At 39.8% G+C, this 21,706-nt stretch overlaps 1 protein-coding gene across 2 annotated transcripts in view; it reads left to right on the plus strand.

Annotated features, from left to right (window-relative positions):
* dscaml1 (Down syndrome cell adhesion molecule like 1) overlaps positions 1-21,341 on the plus strand; it is a 114,086-nt gene extending 92,745 nt beyond the window's left edge. Inside the window, exons 22-35 of one of the 2 annotated variants that reach the window (XM_008425715.2) lie at positions 3,515-3,668; positions 6,243-6,360; positions 6,432-6,595; positions 6,741-6,839; positions 12,255-12,443; positions 14,075-14,203; positions 14,365-14,523; positions 14,661-14,819; positions 15,746-15,776; positions 15,925-16,043; positions 16,178-16,291; positions 16,647-16,841; positions 16,988-17,296; positions 17,818-21,341. In XM_008425715.2, the coding sequence (XP_008423937.1) occupies positions 3,515-3,668; positions 6,243-6,360; positions 6,432-6,595; positions 6,741-6,839; positions 12,255-12,443; positions 14,075-14,203; positions 14,365-14,523; positions 14,661-14,819; positions 15,746-15,776; positions 15,925-16,043; positions 16,178-16,291; positions 16,647-16,841; positions 16,988-17,296; positions 17,818-18,407 (2,529 nt within the window). In that variant the 3' untranslated portion in view covers positions 18,408-21,341. Of the gene's footprint in view, positions 1-3,514; positions 3,669-6,242; positions 6,361-6,431; positions 6,596-6,740; positions 6,840-12,254; positions 12,444-14,074; positions 14,204-14,364; positions 14,524-14,660; positions 14,820-15,745; positions 15,777-15,924; positions 16,044-16,177; positions 16,331-16,646; positions 16,842-16,987; positions 17,297-17,817 lie in introns of both variants that reach the window. The other variant, XM_008425714.2, reaches the window with a different exon arrangement.
* Positions 21,342-21,706: the final 365 nt, after the last annotated feature.

A 21,706-nucleotide genomic window follows, 5' to 3' on the forward strand; every position in this document is an offset into this window, starting at 1 on the left:
GTGTGTGTGTGTGTGTGTGTGTGTGTGTGTGTGTGTGTGTGTGTGTGTGTGTGTGTCAGAGGCCTACTGCTGCAGTCTCAGCAAGATGTGTGTGTGAAATTAGCTCCCCTCATACTGCAGTGTGTGTGCATGCAAGCTCACCCTCCAGCTTCATTTACATATCTGCGTCTCATCACGTTGCCAGGACAACCTCATCTGTTCATCAACCTGGGTGGAAAACAAGCCGAGAGCAAACACACACTCTCACTCCCACTCTTTCTATCTCTCTCTCACACACACTCCCACGCACGCACACACACATGCACACATTTAAGTAGAAAAACACTCTGAAATTTATCGCGCCAGGGACGAAGTGCTTCATTCATACACAGTATGCGTTTAATGTTTTTTTATGACCGTGTGAATTCAAAACCAAGAAATACATCTGCCATCGATACACATCCAAGTACACGCATGCACCCCGCGGACCTTTCAAGAAAAAAATAAATCCATCTTGTTCTTTACCTCCCTCCCTCACAAATCATTCTTTATATCTATGCATCTATCCATCTATCTCTTTCTTTCGGCCTTTCTTTCTGTCTCCCAAGCTCCCATGCAGAGTTTGGGATGATTACTATGTAAATGAGTGCGACTGGAGAGAGGGAGGGACGGACGGGGGGTGGGGGGGTCAGACACTCCGCGCGGGGAGTACTTTTGTTCCTCTTTTCATTATCTTGCTCTATCGTTCCCCGGATCACCGCTATCTCCACGCTAGAGGAATATTTTAATATCCGTTACAGCAGTGCACACTCTGTCAATCCTTCCTCCCAAGATTTTCCCACCTACACTGTACAATCATCCTTCCTTCCATGTGTCGATCCATCCATCCATCCTTTTTTCTCCACTCACCGCAGAGGATATGGAGACAAATGTGCAGAGAAATATTTAAAGGGAGGTGGGATTATGAGGGAACTGTTGAAAACGCACTGGGTTATCTGTGGATAGATGCATAGATAAGTGGAATAATAGGGAAAAGTGGTGACAGAGGAAAATGAGGAGATGGATGAGCAGCAGTGAAGGGAAGGAAGAGATGGTGCATTGGATAAAGAGGCAGGGAAACCAGATAAGAATGGCACAGACAAAAGGGAATGAACACATTAGAGACAAATTTCAGTCATTTTGACAATGATGACTTGTTCGTGGGAGTAAAAAAAAAAAAAACAAAGACATAAATCTGATTAAAGCATTGTACTTACTAAACATACACCAATCAGAAATGGATGGCCAGTTTCTGTAAAGCTTTGTACTGGCAATGCCACGTTCTCTCAAGGAAGTACAATGTAAGAAATTAACATTTAATTTTTTTTTTTTTTTCAGTAAGTGATCATTATTTGTAGCAGGAAACGAGATGGGTGTTGGAGAGTATTCTCTAAACAACAGTATTTTTGAGTAAATAACGGAACAAATAATTGTGTAGTTTATGAAGTTGAATTTACTTATTGGAAGATGTCTTATTTTTCAGTATTTCCAATCGACTGGTCACCATCATTACCGGTCAAACCGGTGTCCCGGCCACCAGCCGAGGTTCGTTGCACCACTCGGCACTAAAAGATCTGAGCTCAGCAGCTTTCACAGATCTTACTCGTGTGACTTTTTCTCCGACTTTTCAACCCACTTGACTCCTGTATCGCAACCTTCCTTTCATCAAGCTGCTGTCTGTCAGAAATGTAAGTTAGTGTTAAATCACTGAGGTGTGGTAAAACGTGATTTAGCTGGTGGAAGATGTGAAATGATGCCGGCGCACAAATATGTTACATTTGTGATGTCGTTTTCTTTTTATGACTCTATTCATAGATGAAAGCACAGAAATGGACTGAATGGCCAAGGACGACTGTGTGAAAGTGTGTGTCTGCTCATCTGGATTGCGTGTGTGCGTGTGTTTGTGTGTGTGTCAGGAGAAGGCTGAGTTAGCTGGAGAGTAGGTGGGGAGTAGGAGTTGAGGGAATACAGGTATAATTGGTGGGTAGGAGAATCGTGATTGGCAGTAAGAAAAAATAGTGATTTTTCTCTCTGTGAATGTGAGATTGTATGCGTGCGTGCATGTGTGTGTGTGTGTGTGTGTGTGCTGAGGGGACAGTGATGCGTACATGTCTAGACAGCAGACACATGGCCGGGTTAAACACACTGCAATTACATATCCACCTCCAGGTCGTGTGTGCCACTCTGTGTGCGCATCTATTTGTGTGCCGGTGCCTCCGTCTATGTGTGTTGGTGTGTTTTTTTATAGCCATGTCTCCTTCTCTGTTTATGTGACTCTCCTCGCCTCTCCTCCATCAAAGATCCCTTCTGTAGATATGACTGTTCATGATATCTCCAACTGACTCATTAGTCGGTTCCCTGTTGTCTTGCTCTGTCATATCTGTGTTTGTCCTCCCAGGAGAACGGTGGAGGAAAGGGCACGGGGGTTTCCCCTTCCCCCAGTCCAACCTTCACATCTTTTTTTTTTTTTTTCCCCATCTCTACCCACTTTTCTAGCTTTATACATTCAGACAGTTTTGCCTTTTAACAAGTGTAACATGCCCCCAAACCTCTATAACCTTGTCTCATAATTTTATCTGTTCTACCTCAACACAGTCGAAACAAAACATACAGCAACGATGTTCACTCAGTCCTTCATGTCACATCTACTGTATCCTGTGAAAGTTTCCGTACCGCTTCAGCTTTATCGCATTTCATCAAGCTGCACAAACAGCAATGTGTCTTACAGGGATTGTATGTCATACAGACCAACACATAGTTGTTCATTATTCAAAATAGATGAAAAATTATTCAAGTTTATCTAATGATTTTACAATGAGAATCTGAAAGGTGGCATGTATTTGTTTCCAGTCATCTAGAGTAAAATCAACGGACTTCAAAAGTCATCTGATTATTTAAGTACGGTGGTGGTCTTATTATGCTGTGGGGACGAATTTCTTCAACAGGGACAGGGAATCAGGTCAAAATCTGGAAAGCTAAGTACAGGGTAATCTGTTAGACTATCAAGGAGATCCAGGTGGAATACATGCAGTATTTCAATGCAAATTCAAACATAAATCTAATGGAGAAGAGCTAATTGTGCAAAACTTCCTAATTGGTAAATTATATTAATTTGCTGTAGTCATTTTCTAGTCATGCCAACCACTTCAAGCATTTAAATTTAAAGCTATATATCTACATACAGAGATCAGTAAGCCACTTGGGGCTCAGTGTCTTTCAGATTTCAAGACAGCTACTCTTCCCACAGAACCAGTCGGCCCAGTAGAGACGAACCCTACAGCTCAGGAGAGACTAAAACCAGTTACACATCTCACTTTTCAGATTGATCCACTTATCTCTGAAAATAAGCCTTGATTCTTTTGTCTCTTTTGGGTTTTTTTGTTTTGTTTGTTTTTTGCTAGACCAGTCCCAGAGTATCAGAACAAAGTAACCATTTTTTAATGCCGCCAGATTTGTATGTCATGTTTGACCTCATGCTTTGTCTGCTTTCTTTCAGCTGCCAAGTGAGTATGAAGCCAACCCAGAACTTCTTCTTTACCGCATCACCCACCTGAACCACCGGCAGCAGTACCTGATCTGGGCTGCTGCCGTCACCACTGCCGGCCGCGGTAACATCAGCGACAAAGTTACAGTGGAGCCCGCTGCAAAGGGTGAGCCCTTTCATGGCACCGTGATGTCGACGACTAAACATATTTACAGATTTCAGTCACAACATATTCCACCTAATGGCTAGCAACGTAGGAATATTTTAGTGGTATCGTAAGTAGAAATTACTCATTTTCAAGGTATCAGAGTATTTACACAAATATACAACTAAAATGTTCAAAATGATTTTATTGCTTTTATTTAAAGCAGAAAAATAAGTTGGTGGCTGATGCTAATGCTGCATAACCCAGTAACTACTTTATTTGTAGTAATGTTTTTTCTAACTTTTTTTGTTTTGTTTTAATTTTGATATTTAGTGAATAATAAAATGTAATAAACTAAATTTAAGCTTAGTTTTCAAATGGTTGTATAGCAAAATAATTAGGGAAAAAAGGTATTTTCTGCTGTTTATAGACTAACACAGAGAGAAAATTCAGATATTTGAGTAATTTGTTTGTCTTCTGTTGCCTGCTTCCCATACATGCTTCTTATAGCTTGTGTCCATGTCATTCATAACCAAAGATATTACCAAAGAGCCAAGTTTGTTTTCCTTCAGATCTAAGGAAAAGTGTAGCAGCCTTCACAGTGCTGAACTGTGCTCCACCACATAATTTAAACTTCATTCCGAACTTTCTGCAGCATCTCGTTGAAAGGACTTTAATCTGTATACCAGCTTGATACTGACTTTGTCAGAGGTCTTGCTCCATTGCTTTCTTTCATTCCCAAGTCTGAAAAATGTAATAACTTGATTTTTTTTCTTTAAATCAAAGGGCTTCTCTATTTTAAAAATCATTGCCTCGTATGTAATTCATTCTTCGGAGAGGATTCTCAGATGATGTAGCCATATCGTCCATTATTAACAGATGTGGTACTTTTGAAAGACAGCGGAAAGTTGTCATTATCTGGTGCTTTTACAAGATTTTTAAAAAATCATGTTAAAAGCAATTTCTGACACATTTAGTTTGAGTCGACTGTGTTGATTGATTCTTACTGCTTGCATCTTCTTTCATTCTCATGAAGCACTTTGACACTATTAAATCTGGAGTAGTTGCTGCTCTTCAAACCTCTTGCTGACTTTTAGAAACAAAAGCAACGATTCCTGAAGGATGTTTTTTCTTGATATCACTCAGCTTCTTCTCACTTTGCCCCTTATTCGGCTCACTGTATCCAGGTTTGTTTTTTTTTCCCCTCTTGATTCCTTCTGTGCTGCTGCCTGTTAAGACTTCACAGAGGTGTGCTATTGATTGTGGAGTTCAGAGTGCACCAGATAAAATGCCTCCAGCCAGGGAGACGATCAGGAGGGGAGGCAGACGGCAGGAAAGACAACAGGAGGAAGGCAAAAGGGGAAAGAGAAAACGACTAAACAGGAGTGGAGAGAACTCCCAAGCAAACCAAGATAGAGGCGGTGTGTTTAGGAAATGAGCGCGTCAGTTACAGTTAATCAATAGGCTTTCGGATTCAAAGGTGGAAGAAGTTGTATGAATGAACTGTCTGTTTTCTTCATCTGCTCATCCTTCTGACCTCTGAGGGCAAAGGTTTGCTGGCGTGCTGGTGTGAGCGCCAGGCTCATCTGATCAGCAGCTGTAAAAAAAAAAAAAAAAAAATCGGTGTCCTCCAGGCTAGAACAGTCGATACCTAATTTAACCTTAACATAAGTGCACTAGAGCACAACCATTTAGACGCCAAGTGTGGGAAAGAAAAAGAGAGAGCAGGTGGTGGAGTAGCACTGAAAAAAGAGGTTATGTGACAACCAGAGAGGATGTTTTTGTGTCCTCTATGCTCCTTCTTTGTCCTTTAATATCATAATTTTTTTCTTAATTTTTTTTTTATGGATAACATCACATTTGAGTCAAATTACATTTCTTATGAATCACAGGAAATAAAAAATTACTATCAGGTCTGCTTATCAAACAAATAAAAAAATACATTGATTTATACTTATCCAGGGATTTATATATTTGATGATATTAAAAATGACATTGTATTGATGGGACCCGTATGGGTCTATGCTAATCGTAGCAGAGCCCTCCACATGCAGTTGTAACCTCGGTAGAGATGTGTACACATTTTGAAGTAAAATAAATAAATTTATCTTTCATTACACCAGCATCATTTTTTAGAAAAATGTCTTATAAAAATGCAATAACTTTATTAATAACTTTGATTAATATTATATTAATTAAAGTCATACATCCCACACAAAGTTACCAGATTAAGGCTGCACAAAGTATTAACAGGAGAACCAATAAATGTGGCCCAACTAATAAAAAAGTTATTCTTTAATATGCAATTTATTTAAACTTTTTTAATATATGCAAATATTTTTATGTTTGGGTTTATGGTACCAAAATGAACGATGACTTCTTTTTTTTCAATCTTATTTTTGCTTTTAACTGAGGTATAAAGAAACGGCAACAGAATAATTAAAATAGTGGAGTGTACCAATTGCTTACAAAAAAGAAGACTTTTTTAATAAAGCTATTCACACATCTTTTTGTATGTTAGTCAAGTCACCTCAAGCCATTTCTTTAAATATATTTTATGTATTTCTTTCATTTGAATCCATTTCCTTTGATCAGCCCCTGCCAAAATCCTCTCATTTGGAGGTACGGTAACCACTCCCTGGATGAAGGAGGTGCGTCTGCCTTGTAGTTCCGTAGGTGAACCAACACCTACCATCAAATGGACCAAAGACAGGTGACCATCCCTCCCATGCACTATGTGTATCTGTCACTGTTCTTTTGTAATTGTTTCTTCACTTCTATTAGTGAGGACACAGCAATCCCAGTGACTCTTGATGGGCAGCGCCTCATTCTGGCCAATGGGACGCTGGTGTTGCGATCCGTCAAAGCTGAAGACTCTGGTTATTACACCTGCACAGCCACCAACACGTTGGGCTTCGACACCATCATAGTCAACCTTTTGGTGCAAGGTATGAGAATATGGGTTCAGCTGCAGCAAGTGGCATTTACGAAAAAAAAAAGAAAAAGAAGCTGTTGAACAAGCCATTCATCAGCAGCCATGATTCTGCCGGAGCAGGAAAGAATAAGCTCTGAACTCTCTATGCTCTTCCGCAGTCCCTCCAGATCAGCCTCGTCTTACCGTTTCCACCACCTCCACCTCTTCCATTACCCTCGCCTGGATTCCAGGGGACAATGGAGGCAGCTCCATCAGAGGTGAGCTGCTGTAGTAAAACGAAGAGTTTCTTTGTGTTGTCCCAACATCAGGGTCTTGTAATGATCAGGGCTTAAAGAGCTCTGGCCAGGGGACGGATTTCCAGCTTTTGACCAAACGGTCCGCCTCAACCAAACTGTAGTCTCCGGGCTTAAAGAGCTCCATCTGGGGGCCAGACTTTCAAGCAAAGCGAGCATTGGACCAAACGGCCCGTCTCAACTAATCTGTAGATAATACACAAAGATGTCTGCCAATCAGAATTCTAGCTCCCGTGTTCTTGACCAATGACTGTAAAACGGTTTGTAGAAAAGAAGCGCATGCGTTCGGTTCGGCGATTAAGTCAAATGCGATATGAAAGAAGATGGAGTTTGTCTGACCCTGTAAAGAAACATGTTTACTTGAGAAAGGAATTAAAAACAAGTGGCACTGGGCATGGCTAGAGGAAAGGGGACAGGAAGTTGGTGGAAATTTGTCCAAAAGGGGGTCGCTGGGATTTCTTTTTGGGGCGTTTGGTCGAAGGTAAACTTTACACCTTACAATACCAGTTTAGACTTTGAGCAACTTGCTAAAACTGTATTTCGTAACATTAAATCATTAAATCATGCCTGGCTGCAACTGTATCGATGGCAGCTCTTCTTCTAGTCAGTGTTTGTTGCTTTTGGCGCAGCTCCGCTCCTGCTACTGGTAGCTTCACCGCAACAGTTCAGCGTTACACAGGCTGATGACGTTGCTGAGATTCACTTTGTCTGGTGTCTGATTTTCTAATATTTTATGTTTTATTGAGTATTTTTGTACATATGTTTTGGCAGTTCTGTGATCATGTCAAAGCAGCAACTTGTATTAAAAAGTGTTTTATTGTCCGTCTGGATGCTGCCCGCTTCCATGGAAGGACAACAGAAAATCACTCTTATAAACATGTAATTGCTAAAATCACGATACCCTCACTTTTTATCCCTCTGAAAAATGAACCCATTTACGTAAAGAAATCCCTCCATAGGTGATTACACGATAGAGAGCGTTCATTTTATAGCGTTAACACCGGTGCTGTAAGTGGTCCGGTATGAAACGGGTGTGATAGAACAACGGTACCACAACACTTAATAAACCAAGAGAGGATAATACTAATCAAAGGAAACTAAATGGAAATGAATGAAGAACAAAATGCAAAAATAAACTAAGAAACTAAAGTAAATACAGAGGAATAAACTGGTATGGCAAGACCTTTAGAGCAATAATTAAGACAGAGTACTGTATGGCAAGAATAAACAGACACTATTTCCAGATAAAAGGTAAAATAATATTGTTGAAATGTCATGGGTTTGTTGAGACCACATTTAGTACTGAGAATAAATATATCTTACAGACCACAGCAGTAAAGAACTGATCACTTATTTATGTTTTTAATTAGATTTGATATATTTATTTCTTCAATATTATTTTTCATGTCAGTGTTAATGTCATGAGGCTGATGACTCCATGACGCTTTCAGTTGGACTCATTAGGATTTGATTAAGAACCAGATTTGTTCTTTGTAATTTCTGTCCAGTAAAACTATTAACCTATAATCAATAGACAGGTCTATATAAAGATATAATTCATGTTTTTGTCTCATATTTGTATGGCATTAAAAGGACCTGAAACTTTAGTTTTTCCACTGAAAGCTTTGGTTTGCACAGTAAATGACATCTCGGTGAAGTTTTATGGTTGATACTCTTATGTCCCATTCTCTTGAAGGCAGCACAGAGTTGCACCACCAGAAACCGACAGAAACACTGAAGAGAAGAAGAGCTATGATTAATGTAGTTACAGTTCTATCCATGTTTTAATGCTGCAGAGCTCATTATAGATCAAATAGATCAAAGTTTAAACTGGCATTGCTGTACATCTTTTATTTGGTCATTTTGTGGAAGATTTAACAACTACAAAATGGCAAAAAACAAGAATATTTTTTCCACTCTGACTGGCTGCTGTTACCAATTTTAACTTGAATGTTCATTACATTTTTCGTAGACACCTGTGAAAATAATTTCTATTCCCATGACTTTTTTGTTCTCTGGGAAATTATTTTTGATGATAAATACAGAAACGAGCATAAAAATCAAAACATCTACAATAGTGATAGTTGTATTAATAATAAAATAATAGTCAGTGCAAAGTAGCCTGCAAATTCCTTGGTGGGGGGCGGTGAGGGATCTGGATAAAGGCTAGGGGGGCGCTGGGCCAAAAAAGGTTGAGAAACACTGATTTAGTTGGTAATGTTGCATGTTCTAAATTACTGGCAAAAAAATTGACTGAAAGGCTCTTATTTAATGTTGAGGGGTTTTTGCCTGTAAGGCAAACCTCTAGAGCACAGACATTTTACATTTTGTTTTGAGTTGAAATGTACTGAAGTCTTATTTAAGTTTGAGTGTTTAGCTTGTTAATTGTATTGTTAGAAGCAATTGTTGCACTATTCAAAGACACTTTAAGCCCTGAATGATAAATTCAGCTGACATGACAAGTCAAGACACCAGACTGGCTTTTTGAGATGAGACGTGGCTTTACAGTGCGTACTCACATATTCACGTTGCTTCTGCTGGGATCTCTTGTTGCTTGAACTTCTAGCTTCAGTTTTTTTCTCTTTTTGACCATTTCTCTTCTGTGTTTTTTTTTCCCTCATCTCTTACCGTTTTAGTTAATTCCTTTAGTCTTAATTCACTTTGGTTGTAGTTTGGAATTTTTTTTATGTAGCTTTACATTTTCTTTCTCTTACAATTTTATAAGATTCAGAGTACTTTTCCCCCTTCTCGTTTCCCTGGCCTGGTTTACCTTTACATCTCAAAGAATGTGAATATTGCATAAAGGAGCAATATATTTTTGCCAGTCACCTCAGAAAGGGAATTTAATTGCATAGAGCTTTGTTACAAATAGAATAAATGTCATGTCATGATTCTGCCACCACCATGCTTCACTGGTGGTCTGGTGATGGAATCGCGCCTGGTTTCAATTCCAATTCAATTGAACTCAAAAATGCTTTATTGTGTGCCTTTTGTTAAGGAGTGGTCATTCTACGTTACAGCCAGCTCTAGGAAGAGTCCTGGTTTTTCCCAAACTTCTTCCATTTACCAGCGATGAAGCCCACTGAGCTCATTGTGACCTTCAAAACCGCAGAAATATTTCTGGATCCTTCCCCAGATTCGTGCCTCAAGACAAACCTGCCTCTGAGGTTCATAGACAATTCCTTTGATTTTATGCTTGGTTTTTGAGCTCTGACCTGATGTCCACTGTGGGAGGTGTGCCTTTCCAAGATAAGTCCAATCAGCTGAATTGACCACAGGTACACTTCATTTAAACTGCAGAAACATCTCAAGACTGACTTTATACACTTTTGAATAATAAGGCTGTAACGTGACAAAACGTGAGAAAATTGAAGAGCTGTAAATACTTTCCAGAAGCACTTTAATGTCCGGCACACGGACATGCTGTTCAGAAGGCTGACAGTTTTGCAATTTAAGCGTTTTATTGATGCTATGTAACATTCTAGTTTTCTGAGAAACTGCATTTCGGTTTTTCTTTACCTTCAAGCCCTATTCTTTCAATTTACAGGAATAAACCCTTGAAATGTGTTGCTCCGTTTGATGAATCTACTGTGTACAATATATGAATTTAATTACTTAATAAGTACCTTTTTGATCATATTTGATGGAAAAAGTCACCACTAAATTCTTACCGTCTTCTTTCTGTATATCACTGTTTTCTTTTGATAGTTTTTTTTTTGTTGCCTGCCACATTTTTAGCGTTTGTTTTGATCTGTCAATTCATTGAGTGTTGTCCTGCTTTTATGCTTCCCTGTTGACTGTGTGTCTATCTGATTATCGTATTATTGGTGATCTCTTTGTGTGGAAGGCTGCAGTGTGTGTGGCTGAATGGGCATGCATGCAAATGAAGTTTCAGCTGCTGTCTTTGTTCATCCCATTTGTCAGGATGGGGGGGCGGTGGGAGCGTTGCAGATTCAGCTGTCTGATTTCATGCTGCAGTTATTACCTATATGACACATCAAACATCAGCTGTGCGGTCATTTTCTAACATCGTGTATAACTTTGTCCGGGGTTTAATTTTGCGCAGTATTTGTTAATAATAATTAAAAAAAGATGAGGTTTGAAGAAATTAGATTTCAAAAGTGATTTAATTGAGTGTTTTTTATTTTAGTTTATTTATTTATTTTCTTTTTTTCTTTTTTTTTTTACATACCAGTAACCAACCTGCAAGAAATCCTCAGAAAAACAAGCAAAAAAAAAAAAAAAAAAAAACACTCTTGTGCATTCAATGTGCCACATCCAAATGGAAAGCAATAAAAACAGTGTGCTGGACGTGCAGTTTTGTATTTCAAATAATGGTGCTCTCCACACTCTGGTATTTGCATACATCGTTCTGTGCTGCATATATGCATAATCCCATCTGTATATCTTTTGTGAATACCAGAATGCCTGCCTGCTTGTAAGACCATCTGTGCCAGGCAATGCTCAAGGTTCCCATAAACAAATATTTCTGCATTAATTCTAAATTGGCAACAGTAAACATTTATGCTCGTTCTGAGTTTTCCATTCAGTTCGCACAGGAATGATGAAGAAAAGGTACTGAGGGCTAGATTCACGAATACTTTAAGGTGGCAAAACCAGTATTATTTTAAAATCAGTTTTAAGTTAGTATCTTCTTGCGTTATTACAGCTTTGTCTGTGGCAGACTTTAAAACTTCAAAACGCAGCTCAAATTTTGCGTAGTAACCAATGCGACGCTTCGGACTCAGTCACACCATCTGTTAAAAAGAAAGTGAGGGGAAAGCAGACAGTACAAAGGATTAAAATACAGAGTGGACACATTCAGATATGCATAATTGAACACACAGGAAGAAGAGGCAAAGACCGACAGAGGATAGATAGAAATACTCCCTTAGCAGGACGGAGCTGGCTCTGCAAGGAAGCTGATTATAAAAACAGTCACCATATTGCAAACCCACATTTGCATAGATGCTCAGTCAGCGCCATCCCAGGCTTTGGGTTTGTAGGTAACTAATGGCGGCATAGATGGAAAGCAGCAACACTTTCTGTCTATTTGGACTTCGCTGAAAGCAAAGGGTTGTCTTTCATCGCCATCTGGTGGACAGTAAAGGTACCTACATCATCATGTTTGGAAATGGCCGCAACAAAGCTCTCAAAAGTCATCAGATCTTAAAACTGTATACACCCCTTATAAAATGCAGTTTTTTGCGATGTAAAAATAATCAGATCAGAATAACTAATTCCCCAACTTTTTCTATGTATTTCTAAGCAAATCTGTAAGAATTCCCCATTAAATTATGTTGTTCATGTGGCTGTGCACTTTGACTCAGATGCAAAAGAACAAGGATCATTATGAGTGTTGTCTTTCTTTCCGTCTAGGCTTTGTGCTACAGTATTCTGTAGATAACACAGAAGAATGGAAAGACGTTTTCATCAGTTCATCAGAGCGTTCGTTTAAGCTGGAGAACCTGCGCTGCGGGACCTGGTACAAAGTCAAGCTGGCTGCCAAGAACAGCGTTGGAGCCGGACGCATCAGCGAGATCATTGAGGCAAAGACCCACGGGCGAGGTAGGGGCAGCAAAAGCTGAATTTAAAACATTTACAACAACATTAAACATTTACAACAACATTAACAACAGGCATATAAAAGAGGAAACAATATCATGGTAAAAAAGAAGGAAGATCCCATTTAAAATCTGGTATATCATGTATTTTAGTATGCATCTTTAGTTTTAAAGTTATACTTATTATAATTAACATAAATAAGCACTCGGGTATTCACAGTAACATTTACTGGACTTTTTTGGGAACTTTGAACTTAAAAATGTTATAGTAGGTGTTGGTTTGCAGCAGAGGTGAGCACAGGAGTAAAACTGCAGCCTAATTTATTCAGTCCCTTATGACGTTGCTCTTTTACCATTGCTTGGATACAGTAAGTATCGTCAAGTACAGCGTAGATGTCGTATCAAGAAACACCGGTTTCATATAGCAGCGACAGTGGCCGTGATTAAGAAAATTGTCGTCCTAATGGGCACATTTTCTATCAAAGTTAGACTCATTTTTCTTTCTGACAACTTCAGTGAGAAAATATGTGAACGGCTTTGCTGGGAATAAAACCCAGTTAATGTGGAAAAAAAGAGAGCAGAAGATGATTAAACAGGTGTAATTTACTGACCAGAGCCAAAGTTTGAAAATACTCTGCAGTGACATAATCAATAAACTAATTAGAACTGAATATATATATAGTTGTGTAGTTGAAACCAGATGATTACTTGCATTGTATTAAAAAAAACTGCCTTTTTTTGTTACTGTCTGAGATTAAATTAAACACTTCCTGTTTCAGAACAGCTATGAGGAACAGAAATTATTTCTCTGTGCCAGAATAATGAGATGGTGATATTTTTTTTTATTTCTTTAGTAAAAGCCAGAAGTTGAGATTCTTACAGTTTCTGAACACCCAGATGACGACGTTGTAACTGTTTCGATGACTTAATTTATGTTTTTACATTTCGCAGATGCTTTTATCCAAAGTGATTTAAAGGAGAGTATAACGATGCACTAAATATCAAAGTTATATAAGTTATTTAAAAAGAAGGCCATTAACGAGGTTCTGTCAGACAGCATAGAAATGGAGTGCAGACTTGGAGGGAAGTGCAGCAGAGGGGCACTGTGGGTGTATTTTTATGCGACATCTTAACTTCCTTCGGTTCCATCATGGGGAAATAAAAAATAAAAAATCAGGTATGTTATGAAGAAGAAAAAAAAATTAACCTTGTCATGTCTGGTTCATCCTTGATGACAAATTTCTCATCTCTAAAGGTGCCACATTTGTATTCAAACTATTACACTAAAGTTTAAACATCACAGGAATGTCCAGACTGTAGACTTTAGGATGGAGACGAGGTCTGTGTTCAGGAGATAAACATGCTGTGATGCAAAATAGGTGACTTAATATCACAGCAAAAGCAAGAGACCTTGTGAAGATACTGGCTGGAGTTTGGTATTTGACAAGTCCCTTATCGACATTCGCTGAAAGGCCACTTGGTGAGGATGAGGCATTGGATTCTTGGATTTCTCTTAGTTGCAGAAATACTTCATCTACCACCAATGCTATTGTACATTCTATGTCATAATAACTGATGATATTTATACCAATAGACAAATATAAACTGATCCATCTTGGTGTTTTGCTTTTTCAGAACCTCAGTTCAACAAGGACCAGCCCATCTTCACCTACGTCAACTCCACCCACGCTCGCCTCAACCTGCAGGGCTGGGCCAGCGGAGGCTGTCCAATCACCTCAATGACACTGGAATTCAGACCAAAAGGTGGGGCATTTGTTCTTCACTTTTAAACTACTAAATATGTTCTTGATAAGAAATAAATAAATCTATAAGGATGCAACATTTATCCAGATCGTGCAGCCTTTACTGACTTTTCCCCATAGTAAAATAAAACGAACCGGAGATGAAAGTTTGCGTTTGTACAGGTATGTGGACATGGCAGCATGTCCGCACCAACGCCACCACAGATGTGTTTCTGGCAGAACTACGTGAAGGCACCTGGTATGAGTTGAAGATGAAGGCATGTAACAGTGCCGGCTGTGGCAACCAGAGTTCTCAGTTTTCAACACCAAACTACGATGGCAGTGAGTAGATACTCTTTCTCTTTGTTTGTTTGCTTTGAGTGATTATCTTTGGTGGTCAACATTTTATTTTAACAATACGACCTAAAATACTACAGCCACAAAGAAGCCATTGCCAATATCCTCCTGGTTGTATGCAGGCACCATTCCTCCCATTAAGTCCCCCTTGGAAAAAAACGATGATGTGAAGAAACTGTTTTCGATCGGCTGTCCTGTGATTCTGGTGACTCTTGGGGTTGCGCTGCTGTTTGTCGCCATTCGCAAGAAACGCAAAGAGAAGAGGCTGAAGAGACTCCGAGGTAAGTGACTGTGTGAGAAAAGGGAAAACGCACTTTCTTCTTTGATTTCCAATTTTGACTTCCAATGATTCACTTTCTGCTAAAGAGCCCCCTGGTGGTTGAAGAAAAATCTACAGGAAATCCACCCCGGGCTGTAAGCTGCATACGGTAGTTAGAAGCTAATGGGTAGCCATAGCAATCTCAAAGTGTACAAATACTGCCGTCACACTTTCGTCATTTCTTTTTTGTTTTTTACCTTAAATGTTTTACCTGTAGTTTTTGACCTTATAGCGGTGGCAGATTCTACAGTTTTTATATTAATGAGTGTTATCACCGTGCCTGATTTATAAGATGACTCCAGAGTAGGTGGTTTTGAAGACTTCAGAATAACAGCTGGTAGGAGATGGACTAAGATCAAAGTGGAAACATCTCTCATCTCAGAACATAGTAGCTACTTATTCTTTGAACCACCATCACTTTTGCATTGTGTTGAACACACACAGTTGGACGTTTTCAGTGGGGAAGCCACAAGTAGGCCACTTATTGTCTTTGTGTAGCCATCCGAAGCCAGAAGCTATAACAGAGTTTCAATAGTTTCATTATGCTGGTATCATAAATCATAGTTTTTCACTGAGTGATAAACACCAGAAACAAGCATGCTAAACAGGACAAAGAGCTGATATAACTACATCAAAATTGCAACTTGTTTAGGTTGTCCTGTCCTTCCTTGAAATCCCATATCAAAAACAACAGACTTTGATCGTCATGGCCCTATTTTGTAGTTGTTGGCACCATTGTGCATTTAAACAAAATTAAGACATTTGCATCTAAGAGACCTGTCAAACCACAGAGAAAATAATCACACTGATTTGTGGATATTATGTAAGTATATTAACAAATAAAATAATAATTATTTATATGTATAATTATATTTCCTGTTCTCTTAGATGCCAAAAGCCTGGCAGAGATGCTCATCAGGTGAGAAGCATAATTTTGTTTCCAGGTTCCAACATTTTATTTAACTTTATATAAAGAAAAAACTTTTAATTTACCCTGAAAGTCAGCTTTATGCGTTTTCTGAAAGACACAGGTGATCGTGTATGCTAATCTTGTTTCTCTGAATTAGTAAAAACAACCGCAGCTTTGACACGCCAGTGAAAGGACCTCCTCAGGGCCCACGGCTACACATTGACATCCCCAGAGTGCAGCTGCTAATTGAGGACAAAGAAGGCATCAAGCAAATCGGTGAGAGAAAAAAAAAAGAACAATGAGAAGGTTGTGCATGATTCACATTTTCTGGATTAAGTAGTCTGCAGATTAATAACAGCTACTAGGAACTTTGTGCTTTTGATGAACTAAATTCATTTTGCCTGTTGTAGGAGATGACAAGGCCACTATTCCTGTGACAGACACAGAGTTCAACCAAACTGGGAATCCTCAGAGCTTCTGCACTGGTGTTTCTGTCCATCACCCTGCCCTCATCCAAAACACAGGTCCTTTGATAGACATGTCTGACATCAGACCAGGAACCAGTATGTGTTCTTTTCCATCACTGTTCATTTTTACCAGAAACCTCTAGTGCAAATGCCATATTTATCATAGAGTAATTGGTATGAACATCGACTGTGAAAAAATTTCTGCTTTTCTGCTCAATTTCTTGTCACGTATCAACTTTTTGTCACGGTACTGGGGACAAATATTGGTTCACAAATATTAAGCTGTGTTTTTTTTGTTTTGTTTTGTTTTTTTCTGTAAATGTTCATCCATTTTCTTGACTGTAAACTCTGTCTGTACATATGTGCATCTCATTTTTTTATTTGTCGTTTTTTTTTTTCTGCTTGCCACCAGACCCCGTGTCAAGGAAGAGTGTTAAGTCAACCCACAGCATCAGGAACCGCTACTCCAGTCAATGGACTCTGACCAAGTGTCAGGCGTCGACGCCAGCCCGCACTCTCACTTCAGACTGGCGCACAGTTGGTTCTCAGCATGGCATCACTGTCACAGAGAGTGACAGCTACAGTGCCAGCCTCTCACAGGACACAGGTTGGTACAAGGGTGAAATGACACTTACAGCCATTAACATGTACCAAATAAACTGTGCGGAGGAGTGGAGGAAGGATGTGACTTTTGAGCACTTGAGTGCATAAAAATCCTGGACAAAATGTACTTTCCTCTTATGTCACACACAGACAAGGGGCGCAACAGCATGGTGTCCACCGAGAGCGCCTCCTCCACCTACGAAGAGCTGGCAAGAGCCTACGAGCACGCAAAGCTGGAGGAACACCTGCAACATGCCAAATTTGAGATTACAGAGTGCTTTATATCCGACAGCTCATCTGATCAGATGACCACAGGTACCAACGACAACGCAGACAGTATGACGTCTATGAGCACACCGTCAGAGCCCGGCATCTGCCGTTTCACTGCCTCGCCGCCCAAACCCCAAGACTACGATCGTGGCAAGAATGTAGCCGTGCCCATTCCACACCGCGCCAAGAGTAAGTGGCTGCTGCATTTATTTTACAGTTCCTATGCATATGTGAAAATAATATGCTATGCTATGCTATGCTATGCTATGCTATGCTATGCTATGCAGGGGGTTTTGATGCCCTTTCCATATACATATGCATGTTAAACATCATTGTAAAGCTATGATTTTGGGGATTGTATACCAAGCAAGGATATAATCAAAATTGTATAGACACAGTAAATGGTTTCGTCAAGCCACTCAGAAATGTAGTATAATGTTCCAGTCATGGTTTGAAATGTCATATGATTAACAGAACAGAGCCTTTTCAACCAGGAAGGTCTTTTTTCAATCGACAAGGGTCCAATTATGCACTCCAATAAAATAGTTTGCTTACAGCAAATCTTGTGTCCACAGTCAAACATAATCTGCCTCTGAAAATCTTTTAAATTTTCTTCAGATAGATAATTTTTAATTCAACATTTATAGTCTTTTGTTTTGAGCAAGATCTTAAAGTTAAATTGGAGCTTTTTTCTCTCTCTCTGTCTCCAGGCGACTACTGCAACCTGCCCCTGTACATGAAGTCCGATCCCTTTTTCCGAAAGCAGTCAGAACACCATGACCCATGTCCAGTTGTTCCACCACGCGAAGCCTCTATTCGTGGCCTAGCCCAGCGGGCGTACCACAGCCAGGGCCGTCATGTGACTATGGACTCTGCGAAGCAACAGGCTCTGACCATGGGCCACTCCGGCCTGTCAAACCTCACTTCCTCCGGGGTGTCCTCTGGAGGAGCAACGGGAGGCGGCGGTGGAGCCGGTGGGACCGGAGGCTTGTCTGCCAGCTCCAGCAGCTCCACGCTTCCCCAGCGGACTCTCACCATGCCCGGCTCCTCTGCTTCTGCGGCTCAGAGTGCCGCCGCCGCCGCTGCAGCCACCGCTGCTGCAGGGGGGGCATCATCTTCCTCTGGCGGTGGGGCAGCAGGGACCTCGGGGGCGACCCCTGGAGGTGCCTCTTCTTCCTCCTCCAAAATGGGAGGATCCAGAGACTCTCTCCTGGAGAGCAGCTCTTCGGGATTAGGCAGACTGCAGAAGCAGAGGGATGGGGGCTCAGGAGCCTACTCCAAGTCCTACACACTGGTGTAGCCTGCCATTAGCGAGGCCTGTCACTGTAACTCTTAATACACTGCTGGTTCAGCCGGCGTTTGCCTGGAGCCTCTGTGGTGAATCGGGGTGACGAACATACACATGCACAGCTTACCCGTCAGTGCCTGTGCTGTGCCAGCCTGCAGGGAGCTGGTTGGGCTCCCGTCAACACAAATGTTTCAAGGGGTCAGAGTTGGGTGTCCACAGCACAGGGGCTTGCCTTTCTTTCTGCCTGATTGTGTTCCGTTATATTTGTGTAATTTCTCTCTTTCTCTCTCTCTCTATTTTTTAAATCACCCTGGAAATCACTTGCCAAAACAAAAATGATTTATCTGTTCAGTCTATCTTCATTTTCAGGCAAGGACACAGAACTTATGCACAAAATGCTTTTAACTTGCACTGTCTTGCTTTCTACAACAAGACAGCTGTAGATTGAACCAGGTTGCTTAAGACGTGTGTTGAGGTTTAATTTTAAATTTATTTTTTTTTAAACAATATGTAACCTTTATGTTCTCTGATGGAAGATTCGTTCATATCTCAGCATTGTGCCACGGCAGGATGCTTTTGCTGTATGCACAAATCCCCAGCCTCTGTGTTACTTTGGCTCTGTACGGTTACTCCATCATAGATCCTCACATTGGAGGCAGAGCAACGACTCTTGTACATGCAATGGATGACCCAGCGTTGCGGTCGCAATGGAAGATTTTATAGAAAGAGGAGCTAAAAATGTCAAGCATCATTGAGTGAAATCTAGATTCTCTTTTTTTTTTTTAATCCAAAAGGTTTAAGTTTGTTTTCAGACGATGGAAGTATAACCCCATGTGCACTAGGAAACGGTTTAAAAGGATCCAAGTAACGGAAATGTCACGAGTGTGTGTGTGCGTGTGTGTGTGGATGTACATGTGTAAATATATATGTGTACATGTGGCAGGCACACACCAACAATGGACCTTTTTCAAACCAATCTGTATGCTGAATTCTTGGGCAGAAGTCTGTGTGTAAACAAAACAAAACCCTCCTCCCCAATTTTCTTTTTTTCTTTTTGTACCTATGAAAACACAGAATGATAACGATGATGCTGACAATTTGACACAATTTAAACTTAATTTGCTCTAGTCGTTTTTTTTTTGTTTTTTTTTTGTTTTTTCAGGTTTGATTTGATATCTGTTGCTAACAACATGGTGTAGGTGAGTTATAAAAATGCTGATGAAGCAGAAGGTCCATAAGCTTTCATTTGAGGATTAGAAATGCAGTGCCTTGCAAAAGTATTCACCTCCCTTGATTTATTTCACATTAAAACAGCCAACTTTAAGAAATATTTTATTGAGACTTTATATATATAACAGACCAATAGAGAGTAGCGCATAATTGTAACGAGGAAAGAAAACGATACCCAGATTTTCAATTGTTTTCTGTATATTGATGTGAAAAGTGTGGCTTCCATTTATATCCATCCCACTTTATTCTGTAGTAAATTGGCTCAAGTAAAAATCCAGTGAGCCAATTTACTACAGAACTGACTTAATGAGAAAATAATGAACTTGTCATGATTTAATGACGGCATGTTGCTGCTCAGTGCAGAGCTTGTTGGAGAAGTGAAGTAAACTGAGAGCGACATGAAGACCAAGGAAAACAACTGACAGTGCGAGGTTAAAATTTCAGAGCAGTTTAAAGTTGAGTTATCTGAAAACAGAAAAGAGGACAACACATCCACAAACCTACCAAATCATGTCGTCTATCAGAGAAGCAGCAAACTGGCTCAGTTACGAGCTTCCTGCGTAATGGTGACTCTGGAAAAGCTACCGAGATTCACAGTTCAGGTGAAAACACTTTTAGCAGGACAAAAATGAGCTGCCATTCTGCAAATTTGACATTTAATGGTCGAGGAATGAGAAGAGAGCCATTGCTTAAAGAAAGCCATAAGACTTCCTGGCTGTCTCTGTTGCAGACGGTTAATTTGGGATGAGACCAAAATTTACCTCTATGCAAACTAACACTGCACATAGAAATTTCCCCCTGTGGATAATGGTAACTGTGATGTTGGGGTGTAATTTCGTTGCATGGAGAGGGAAGTGGCTCAGAGTTCATGGGAAGCTGGATTGAGAAAAGTAGAGGGAGCTTAACTAATCACAAGTTTTATTTCTTGCAAGACACTTGAGCCGATCTCCCTGCGGAACAACTGCATTAAACATGCAGCCAGAGCTGAAATATTCACAAGTTAAGATTTTCTAGTTCAGAACTGCGTATTGTTTTCCTTCCATTTCACAGTTATACGCTGCTTTTGTGTTGGTTTATCACGTTTAAAGATCTAAAAACTACATCCAGGTCTGGGGTCACATCTAAGGAAATATGAAAAAAGTTAGAGGAGTATTTATAGTTTTGCAAGGCATTAAAGGGTCCTGTTTGGTCATTTTTATCTGGACAAAGACTTTAGGGAAACTCCTTTACGGTTCACAATCCCGTCATTTCACTGTCGCCTTCGCAACACTTCCATCATCCGCTCTCCTTTCCTCCTGCCCCGTCCCCCCCATCACATTCATACAGTGTCACTGTGACGTACTGCTAGCATGCTGGCCAGACAAAGACAGACCAACCGAACAAGAGGTTTCCTTTACGCACGTCTGTGCAGAAATTCTTAACTTTCAGTGACGGCTTGAATGCGCACATTCAGCAAATTTTTTGAGAAATGTATTTGTATGATTTTGAATAAATGACCAGGCAATGAAATTATATAGTGTTGCAAGAATCTGAAGAATTTGCTAAAAAAAAAAAAAAAGAAAAAAGAAAAAAATCAAGTTTCTCTAACTTTTTGAATTTAAGTTCTAATTTTACGGTTGAAATGTTTCTTTTGTTTTCATTCTTCATTTCTTATCCCAAACTTTGTAATCTCATAACAATAATTGTTCCCAAAAAAAAAAATTACAAAAAAAAAAATAGAAAAGAGTTGCTCCAAAAGTTTTGCATCGGTAAAACGTAACATCAGGGCTCTCGCAATAGAAAAAAAGATATCATATATATGTTTGTTTTCAAAAAAAAAAAAGTGTACATATATATTTCTATTCAAATATATAGCAAATATATGAATAAAGAGCAGAGACATATAAAAGCCGTTCTAATTGAAAATATATATTAAAAGATCACAAGACAATCGCTCCGAGTGAAGCGTCACACTAAATGATAACGAGACGGGAAGTTTAAACGGGTAGCGCGGCTGTGGATGGAAGACTTTGGAGAGAAAAAGAGTGGTGTGAAAGTTACTGGTGAAACTGGGACTTGAGAAGTGAGACGTCGACTCCCGT

Source organism: Poecilia reticulata, linkage group LG13, assembly GCF_000633615.1.
Source record: "Poecilia reticulata strain Guanapo linkage group LG13, Guppy_female_1.0+MT, whole genome shotgun sequence".
Taxonomy (NCBI): domain Eukaryota; kingdom Metazoa; phylum Chordata; class Actinopteri; order Cyprinodontiformes; family Poeciliidae; genus Poecilia; species Poecilia reticulata.